Source organism: Quercus lobata, chromosome 3, assembly GCF_001633185.2.
Source record: "Quercus lobata isolate SW786 chromosome 3, ValleyOak3.0 Primary Assembly, whole genome shotgun sequence".
Taxonomy (NCBI): Eukaryota; Viridiplantae; Streptophyta; class Magnoliopsida; order Fagales; family Fagaceae; genus Quercus; species Quercus lobata.
The window spans coordinates 64978367-64989096 of NC_044906.1; the positions used below are offsets into that span (position 1 = coordinate 64978367).

Consider the following 10730-nt stretch of genomic DNA (forward strand, 5'->3'; position numbering starts at 1 on the left):
TTCGTAACTTGCCTTGTTTCCCTGTTCATTGCTACTTTTATTTGGACCATGTAGTTCTGCCAAAGGGTATCATTTGATTGTCTTTTTGATTTGATTGTCTTTTTGTAGAATTGGCCCTTATATACAATAATATCATCATACTCAAAACTGTTATCATCTACAAAGGCTAAACTCCTAGCTCCAGATTTTGCAAAGCCTAATCTTCCGGCAACAAAAATAACAAAAACAGCAGAGTCATTTACATTAGTCTAAGGCGAATTGGGAAACATAACTACATTAGTCTAATCTAGATTTTGTGACCTTGTTAAGGTCACCCTATTTTCTTGCTTATTATCTTTAAAGGGTCCAATGTAAAGTCTGTTTCCTACGTGCCATGTTTTCAGGTTCTTAAACAGTGGCAATGGACACACTTCTACCTGTTTTCATTTCTTAAGCCCTTAGCTTGTAAATAATTAAAATTGAACATTATTAAGAATGATATTCTTCACATTCCCATTACCAGAACTGCAAAAGGTAGCAATTTTTCTGTCATGTTTGTTGAGGATCTCTTATCTTAATCAATAATGTTTTTGTTTTTCTTCAATTGCAGATATGTCAATGATGCAAGGCCTTTCTGGCAATATATAGTCAGTTACTCCACTGGCTGTTCAGATTCCCAGTACTTTGAAGAACTTTACAACTACTATAGCACTAACAAGGTTGGGTCATTTCTAAATTAGCTTTTATAAATTGCATGCTTTGAGTTTTAAACTTATGTAGTTATAATTCTTTCTCCAATTTTTCTTTCCATAGGCTTGGCACCTCTGTGATCCTGATGCTGAGAATGTATTTAAAGCTCTTAGGAAAGCAGGCGTGAAGTTGGGTGTTGTGTCAAATTTTGACACTCGGTTAAGACCTTTAATGCGATCTCTAAACTGTGACCATTGGTTTGATGCTGTGGCAGTTTCAGCTGAAGTATGTCCATTGATTTCTTCATTATATATAGTTTTTTTTTTTTTTTTATTACCCCCTTTCATACACACAATGGGATGGCTAGCGGCATGTGTATGAGGTTTATCTTTCTGATATGTATACACATGCATATGTACACTGATCCATATTACATTCAATGAAGTCATTTAAACTTCAAGAAATAATGTCATACATATATCATAATTGTATTAGCAATCTAATGGTGCACTTTTCTTATGAACAATTTGTTTTCCTCTACTATCTATGGTCTTGACTATGATTCTCTCTCCCTTAAACAGGTTGAAGCAGAGAAGCCAAATCCAACAATATTTCTAAAAGCTTGTGATTTATTGGGAGTAAAGCCCGAGGATGCTGTACATGTAGGGGATGACCGTAGGAATGATATATGGGGTGCTACAGATGCAGGCTGTGATGCTTGGCTTTGGGGAAGTGAAGTTCACTCTTTTAAGGAGGTAGGTTGTCATTTGCATCTCTTATTTTCCTGGGAATTACTTGGATGAGTGTTTTTTCCATGTAATTTTTTAAGTTTCGGTATATTTCAGGAAGAGAACATAGTGGTTATATCTCTGGTTCATATTCTTCTAGCTACTTCTTTTAATGATTCTTGCAACTGTCTTTTGAAGTAAAGAGCTGTGTGTCAGTGTGTGTGTGTGTGTGAGGATGTTAATTTACTTATCAAAAAAAAGATCTTAATAACCTCAGCATTAGTAAATAACGCTGAATAAAGTTACAGCAAAGTACCATATACACTCCCTCTCACTTACATTTCAAAGATGATTTGACTTAAATCCAATTACTGTAGCCAAATCCAAATCTAACTCAAATACATAAATATATGGTTATGGCGTATTTAAAAACGAATAAGAAAAAAAAAAAACACTTATGTAAGAATAATGGCAGCAAACACTAGTGTTTTGTCTTGAGAACATAGTTGATTGTTTATATGACTTTATTAAGAACAAGGTTTCTTAAGTAGAATTCTTTTTTTTCCCTGCAATCAGTATATATGATTAGTCTCAGCACAGGGGAGAGTAGACTGCTTGGTGTACTTCAATTAAGAATGCCACTAGATGGTTGTTATAATGCAATTTTTCCTTCTTCTTGCCATCTGTATATATAATTCATTCATGTTTGGAGTCTTCTGTTATTGAAAAAACAATATTCATAATTTTTCGTTTGCCTTTAGAATATTCCATGAAAACTCTTCCCAAGAAAGTTCGAAGCCTGTGGTTTTTGAAGAATGCTAATCAATTAGTAGCATGGTTTCACCTGATCTGGTTCAAAGAATAATATGTTTGTGTTTGGATGAGCGATTTTGTTTATTGTGTTAAAGTACAGCTGTAACTTTAAAATTTGATGACTAAGTTTCAAGATGAAAAGAAGCCCATCCAAATTAGATGCTTAAGAATCCAATGTTAAACTCCTGTACCATGGTCAATCAAGGAAATGTCCAATCTAATGCTCTATGTTCTTCAGGACCTAGCATATTGAACAGAGACAAAGGCATGCAAGTTCATCCTGAAGTGCAAAAAGCCATTGAAAAGGCAAACGTAAAGTTTCTTCCAGCTGAGGAAGCCATCAATTTCATACCTGGCACCAAAACAAGGCAGGACTATTGCTGTAGCTCAGAATGTCACTTCTAAGTGTCATCCGCTGACAAAAAATACATGTTTTGGTTCTACTGCTAAACGTGTAAAAACTATTGGACTGGAAGATAGACCTGGAAAACCAGTTGCTTCTGCTGTAAATGCTAAACCAAATTCATGTAATTTCAAATCCCCCTTCTGTAGATAGAAAACCAAATACTAGTGGTGTTATTATGATAACAAATGATAATATGAGCCTTTTTGTCTACGTAAATGCTTTGCATTATTTATTTGAATGGGTATGAACTAATTTTTTACTAGGTTTCTACCATTTGTTTGTAGTTAGTTATATTGGGTTTCACTTTGTATGATTTTTGACTTTATTCATTGTATTACAGTTGTCATGAAGCGTCATACGCTGCTTGAGTCACTACGCTGCTTGATGAAAAGGCTGATGAGGTCCTAAAGTGGGATATTTTGGATTGTTGGACGCCAGAAAATCACTACGGATGGACTGAATCTGAGTGTTAAACATGTTGGGTTTAGACCATCGGTAATGATTTTCTGGAGTCCAACAATCCATAATATCTCACTTTTGAACCTCATCAGCCTTTTCATCAGTTTCCTTGGATCCTACCAATCATGGTGTACCTGATGCTTATCCCATTACTTTCCTTAAAGTATTTTCGAAGTTCATGATTATTTATGAAGCATCTGATGTGATGGAAGTATCTAAAGAAATTCCATATCATTGCCTGGTAAGAAACATTTAGAAGTATTGACGCAAAGTAGTTGTTAACTAATCATGGAAATCTGACTGAAGTGGGTGCTATGCTGATTTGCTAGTACTGCAATGATTGCTGTGATGATTATTTGGGATGGGGGTATTTGGCATGTCAAAAATAGGCTTCATTCTTGTAAAGATTGCCAGTATTTTATTGAATTTAAACAATCTCAACTCTTTTCGATGGATTTGGATAGAATGATAAGTATAGTCTTGTTAATTCCATAACGACCTATTGCACTGGGCTATTAAAGTCTTCAGAAGTGAAAGATTGTGTGTTTTCTCTGTGCATAATCATATTGTCACAGATTTTTTTCGTTTTTTTTTTGTTGCAGGCTATGTGCACAGAATCTGGGATGTTTGCTCTGTGGGAGAGGAGGGTTGATGTAACACAAGAAGATTTTGAGATGGTAGTGGCAAAGGTAATGAAGAAGGAGACTGAGAAAAACATGTCATTGCGGAAGCTATGGAAGTAGTGTGTCTCCATGTTAATGTTTTGTTTCACTCCACCACCCTGAATATAATTGATCCGTGGCTTTGTTCTTCACACACAGCCAACAGCTCTGTTCTTTGTATGGATTATGAAGCACATGGGGGTGCCTACACTTTGTTGAAGTTTTTTAAATACCACTGGCATCTCTGTTTATTTTGTTAAATATTCTTTTGTGATACATTTTTATGTAATATGTGTTTAATTATTGTAAATTTGCAGCTGTGCCTTAATTATTTATTTTTTTGAAACGTAATGATATTTTAGCAAGGGAATAGACTATTACATGCACAAGGAGTGCCTTAGGAGTGCCTTTTTGTTAATAAGAGATGGTTTGAAAACAGTTTGAATACATTTTTATCTAATGTTTCATCTTGTTTCCCAGGTTCATCTTGAACGGAAATATGTTGTTGACATTGATAAAAATATCGATATCACCAAGATAACTCCATCAACAAGAGTTGCTCTCCGTAATGACAGTTATGTGCTTCATTTAATCTTGCAAAGCAAAGTTGATCCATTGGTTCATGGCATTGAAAGTTGAAAAGGTTCCAGATTCCACATATGACATGATTGGCGGTCTTGACCAGCAAATTAAAGAGATAAAGGAGGTTTGCCTCGTGTACCCTTTTACTTTCTGCATTTAAACTGGTAGTGGCAATGGTGACAGTGAAGTGCAGCGGACTATGCTGGAGCTTCTCAACCAGCTAGATGGATTTGAAGCATCAAATAAAATAAATGTATCGTGTGTGTTTTCATTATGCAGCTTGGGTTGTTTAGTTTTTGGTACTTTTCTTTATTGTGACCTCAACTATTTAAACAGATTCATCTCTTATTGTAAGTATTTGGCAAGCATGTCAAAATAGGCTTTCATTCTTGTAAAGATTGCCAGTATTTTATTCAATTTAAACAATCTCAACTCTTTTGGATGGATTTGGATAGAATGATAAGTATAGTCTTGTTAATTCCATAACGAGATGTTGATTTTCTTTTCTTTTTCTTTTTTTTCTTTTTTTTTTGGATTTACAAGGTTGGGTTAGTTAGATGTTGGCAGTTGAAAACTAAAAAACCAGATTGTATAATTTTATTTTGTTCATTTCAGTTATATTTTTGGATTTACAAGGTAATTTTACTCTTCGATGTTGGTGGTTTAGTAAAAAATTACCTGAAATTAGTTCTCAATGGTAATAAAAAAAAATTGAAAAAAAAATCCTAGTAGAACTCTAGTTTAATGGGTTACCATAAATGGGAATCGAGTCTTAGAGGCTCGATTTCCATAAATAGAAATCGAGTCTCTAAGACTCGATTTCTATTTATAGAAACCGAGTATAAGATACTCGAGTTCCACTGGGAATTTTTTTTTTTTTTCTTTTTTGGCCGCAGGTCACCAGAATTATTTATCACATTAATTACGTTTTTTAGTTCTCAAATTGGGGTAAAAAAAAAAAGGGGAAAAAAAAATCCCAGTAGAACTTGAGTATTTTATACTCGGTTTCCATAAATGGAAATCGAGTCTCTAAGACTCGATTTCCATTTATGGAAACCGAGTATAGATACTCGAGTTCCACTGGGAATTTTTTTCCCCTTTTTCCACCAGAATGGAAAAAAAGGGGAAAAAAAATCCCAGTAGAACTCGAGTATTTTATACTCGGTTTCCATTTATGGAAACCGAGTCTCTAAGACTCGATTTCCATTTATGGAAATCGAGTATAAGATACTCGAGTTCCACTGGGAATTTTTTTTTTCTTTTTTGGCCGCAGGTCACCAGAATTATTTATCACATTAATTACGTTTTTTAGTTCTTAAATTGGGGTAAAAAAAAAAAGGAAAAAAAAAATCCCAGTAGAACTCGAGTATTTAAGACTCGATTTCCATTTATGGAAACCGAGTATAAGATACTCGAGTTCCACTGGGAATTTTTTTTTTCTTTTTTGGCCGCAGGTCACCAGAATTATTTATCACATTAATTACGTTTTTTAGTTCTCAAATTGGGGTAAAAAAAAAAAGGAAAAAACAAATCCCAGTAGAACTCGAGTATTTTAGACTCGATTTCCATTTATGGAAACCGAGTATAACATAGTCGAGTTCCACTGGGAATTTTTTTTTTTTCTTTTTTGGCCGCAGGTGACCAGAATTATTTACCACATTGAATTACGTTTTTTAGTTCTCAAATTGGGGTAAAAAGAAAAAGGAAAAAAAAATCCCAATAGAACTCGAGTATTTTATACTCGGTTTCCATAAATAGAAATCGAGTCTTAGATACTTGAGTTCTACTGGGATTTTTTTTTTTTTTTGCCACAGGTGCATGGACCAGAATTAGTTTTCTCCCCTGCAGCAAATTTTCCAGGGTCCAGAACACATCAAACAACTACATACGTATGATAGGCGAAGGGAGCATACATTAAAGTTTTACAACCAAATTAAAACAGTAACTATTCAATAAAATGATTGTTGGACAAAAGTCTTAGCACACAATGGCAGTTCAATACTAGAAGGGCCTTGTGGTTGAACTTGCCAAAGTAATATCATTGTTCGTATTATAGGAAAAAGCTGCATCACGCAACTAATGTAACGAGTAAAATGGATAGCAAAGAGTTCAATTATTCGTAATTTACAACAATAAACAAAATAACAACTAAGTTAATACAACATAGTCTACATATTCGCCTAGCGGATATAACATATTATACATAGTCACCTAACACTTGTCCATACTGATACAACATACTCTACATAATCACCTAGCTTGTCCATACAGAAGATAACGACAAGTCCCACGTACAATGTCACTTACGAAAATAAAGTCTCCGCTTGCCTGACAAACATGAAATACGGTTATTAGTTTCCAAATGCAAAGAACAAAAACCAAATGACATTCTGAGTATATTATATAAAAACAGTGACGGCACTTGCCTAGTTCATAGCACTACCACTTGTCGAAGCCCCATGGGAATTGGGACAACATCTACGGTTATGCCCCTCTTGATGACACACTGTACATCGTTGCCTCGGTTGAATCTCCCTCAACTCCGGATCTTCCCTCCGGCTTCCCCGTTCTCGCCGTACCCCATCCATTTCATTCCTTATTCTTGACATCGTAGGACGACCTTTGGCCCGCAACAATCGTGGGTCAGGCACCCACCGTGGTCCGCGAACGTCTCTCCATAATGACTCTGACTTTGGCACCACAAAATTATGTGAATATGTGAGAATGGCGTTGTTCAGACTGTAACATGGGTCAATATAGCTGGGCGCATCGAGATGCAGAGCTTTAAGAACTTTAATTGCATGCGAACAAGGGATCTTCAAGTTTTGCCACTTTCCACAACCACAGGTTCTATCAAATATGCGCACATCATGACTGTGATTTCCCCCTCCAGCTCTATGGTCGTTATACGGGGTAACCACTTGATATATACCCTCTGCATGATTATAATTCCTCAGAGTGTGTCCTGCAATTTTCTGCTCATTTTTGTTATAGATCTCCATTGCATAATCACTCCACACCTTACCTCGAGAGAGATCAGAAGTAATTTGTTTATGTCGATCGTGGAAATATGCAACAAGTTTAAAATAAGTGAACTCAACCATTGCAGCAATGGGCAAACCGCGGGCACCTTTAAGAACCCCATTAAAGCACTCAGAGATATTGGTTGTCATTGCCCCGTAACGTCTTCCACCATCATGTGACTGGGTCCATTTGTCTACATCCTCACTCATTAGATATGTGTATGGCATATAACGTATAATCCGGCGATCAGTAGGGTCTACACCCCTCAGTAAATTAATCTCGGCCTCCTTAATGGTTTGCATTATGGACACAAATTTAGCATCATGAGTCGCATATCCAGCTTTCAAGGCCAATGCCTTTAGAGTCGGGTTATTAAAATGTGTGTTGAAGTTGCTAGCAACATGTCGAAGGCAATATCGATGATATACCCGTTCTCTTCTGTCTTGCCCTCTAGGCCACTCTCGAATGGCGCATTTGATACCTTTATGTCGGTCAGAAATAATGCAAATGTCCTTATTTTCAATAACACGCTCTATCGAAGTCCTGAAACACTCTAAAAACCACCCCCAACTAGCCCCTGACTCCTTGTCCACAACAGCAAAGGCGATAGGCAAAACCTTTTGATTAGCATCGGTTGCCATTGCAATCATCAATACCCCTTTGTATTTACCATATAAATGAGTTCCATCAATACTGATCACTGGCCTGCAATACTGGAATGCAGCAATGCATGGAGCGAATGCCCAATATACATAGCGCAGTAACGTAGTACCTTCTAATGGCTTAGGTATGGTGTGATAGCTATACTGGGTACCCGAATCCTGATCCAAGTATGCCAACAACAACTTTCGCAACCTTTGGTAAGACTCCTCCCAATCCCCAAAAATCTTAGCAATTGCCTTTTGTTTTGCGTCCCATACTTTATAGTAAGAAAGCTCATGATCATACTTAATACGGATGATCTCCCAAAGCTCATCAACAGTAGCAGTGTGCTTTTTTCGCAATCTTCCCACAATTTCTGATGCAACAAAATTAGAATCCATCATTCTACCATCTCTTCGCAGCCCAAAGGGTATACAACTGTGTGGACCCACATAAGACGTGACCATCCACAGACCATTGAATTTAGGCTTCATGTATGCCCCAACGTACCACTTGCAATTGTCGTCAATGCATGCGGCGCACAATTCAGTTGTGCTCGACCTTTGGATGGAGAAATTTCTATTATCCTTTGCTGCGTATATTATCAATGCACGCTTCACCGCAGCTTTATTTGCAAAAGTCAACCCTTTACAAAAATGCATCCCATCTTGCCAAGTACAAAGATATGGTATCTGAAGACGTGAAGGATCAACCATATTTTCCCAAGTATTTGCGTAGAATGAGTCCGCAGGAGGTCTGTAGCCAGTGGTCGTATCTGTATCATGCTGGACACCAATATCATCATCATCTGCATCACCTTCATCATGGTACTCCATATTTTCCTCTTCAAAATTAGGAACGACTTCATGCTCATCCACATCGTTCTCAAAGTCACCTCGCTCAATCCTCTCTTCGTACTGATCCATATCATCATTATTTTCACCATCATTCACAGCATGATCTTCGTCTTCGTCTTCGTCTTCGTCTTCCTCCTCTAAATGTGTCTCTTGAGAGTAGAGGGTTCCACCAGTATTCGCAACATAATCTTGAGATGAGAGCGTATAACCTCCCATTGTAGTGCATCCATCATCTAGGGTTGTAAATTGTAAAGCCGTAGATGTTTCTTGCACCACCTCAGTACTGTTGTCTACACTCGCCTCCAAACTTACATACAACTCAGCAGCATTTACTTGGGGCATTTTCTGGATCCTACTAAACATCATCTTTACATGTTTATCTTCTTTAATCGCCATATACCCATAATTTATCCGTTCATGAAGAACTTCTTGTGGGCAACGATAAATAATCTTGATGTCATACCAAGCAGGGTTCAATTTCAATTCGTCCATTATTTTCCTCTTCAAATCAGTCAACGTCTTCAACTTACGACGTAACATCATGTAGTAGCATTCGATACCCTCCCCTCTAAATGGGAATCCGTCAATCCCTTCAGGATTGTAAAGGTGTCCACCGAAGTATACATTTATGTCAATATTCTTCAAAGATTGTGCACCTATTAGAGAGCCAACTAAATTTATGTTAGTGACATATTTGATCTCTTTCATTTCACATCAATTACAAAAACTTTTCTATCTACTCAAAGTACAAGAATCACAACTTCTAAAAGTGTAACAATTGCATATACTCACCCCACATCACATACAAACACACTCAATCATTATAATTTCATACTCAAACAAATAAAAAAACTGAAGACAAAACTCACCCCCATTACAAAATTGAAACTCAGCTCTAACAAAAATATAAATAAAAATATCAAACCAAACAACAAAAGTCATGAGGATGTGCAAATGAATGAGTGCAATTATGTAACATCATCATTCAAGTCATTTTAAATTAATGCCATACCCTATTACACTACTATTGATGAAATAACATAGAGCAGGGTTCATCAGACAAAAAAAGAAAAAAAAAAAACACTAATGTGAATATAATCATGATCAATCAAATTAGACATATCATCTAATTTAATATATAAATATAAATATATTTATATATTTAGCCTATTTATACAACTATATAATTAAATATTTATATAAATATATTTATATTTAGCCTATTTATACAACTATATAATTAAATATTTATATATTTATATAAATATATTTATATAAGTATTTATATATATAGTTGTATAAATATAAAAATATAATTATATTTATATAAATATTTAATTATATAGTTGTATAAATAGGCTAAATATAAATATATTTATATAAATATTTAATTATATAGTTGTATAAATATAAATATAAATATATATACGTATTTTTTATAAGGAAACAAATATACATATTTTAATACAAACAAATATCTTATCAGGAAACAAATATATTTGCCTAATACAAACAAATATTTTATTAGGAAATGGCATATACACTAAAACAATGCAAGCAACACTTTTTAAAGCAGCTATATACACTAAACAACTAATTAGAGAGTGAGGAGACCCTTACTTGACATAATGATGTGCAAATGTACTGCTGAGATTGTATGAGAGTGAGAGGAGCAATGTTTTGCTGCTAAATATGTATGAGAGTTTGAGTCTCTGTGAGAGTTCTTAAGAGAGGTTCTGTGATTGAAGTTGCTGAAGGTGAGAGTTGTTGAGGCAAGTTGTTCTTCATGTGAGAGAGTTGTGTTTAGTCAAAATATTCTCTGCATCTGAGAGTAGTGTGAGAGTTTTTTTAGGTTCAACATACTGAGAGAAGTTTTTGGTGCTTGTGC

The 10730-nt window shown here is 35.5% G+C and overlaps 2 protein-coding genes across 2 annotated transcripts; one reads left to right on the forward strand and one right to left on the reverse strand.

Annotated features, from left to right (window-relative positions):
• Positions 1 to 548: 548 nt before the first annotated feature.
• Positions 549 to 3044, forward strand: LOC115982861 (N-acylneuraminate-9-phosphatase-like). The gene is made up of 5 exons (XM_031105596.1): positions 549 to 698; positions 793 to 954; positions 1251 to 1424; positions 2449 to 2737; positions 2957 to 3044. Exons 1-4 carry the CDS (start codon positions 564 to 566, stop codon positions 2461 to 2463), a joined length of 486 nt encoding a protein of 161 aa, XP_030961456.1. The 5' UTR covers positions 549 to 563; the 3' UTR covers positions 2464 to 2737; positions 2957 to 3044.
• Positions 3045 to 6419: 3375 nt separating this feature from the next.
• Positions 6420 to 10623, reverse strand: LOC115981282. The gene is made up of 4 exons (XM_031103442.1): positions 10463 to 10623; positions 8264 to 9498; positions 6746 to 8164; positions 6420 to 6647 (listed from the first exon to the last, which is right to left on the reverse strand). Exons 1-3 carry the CDS (start codon positions 10467 to 10469, stop codon positions 6746 to 6748), a joined length of 2661 nt encoding a protein of 886 aa, XP_030959302.1. The 5' UTR covers positions 10470 to 10623; the 3' UTR covers positions 6420 to 6647.
• Positions 10624 to 10730: the final 107 nt, after the last annotated feature.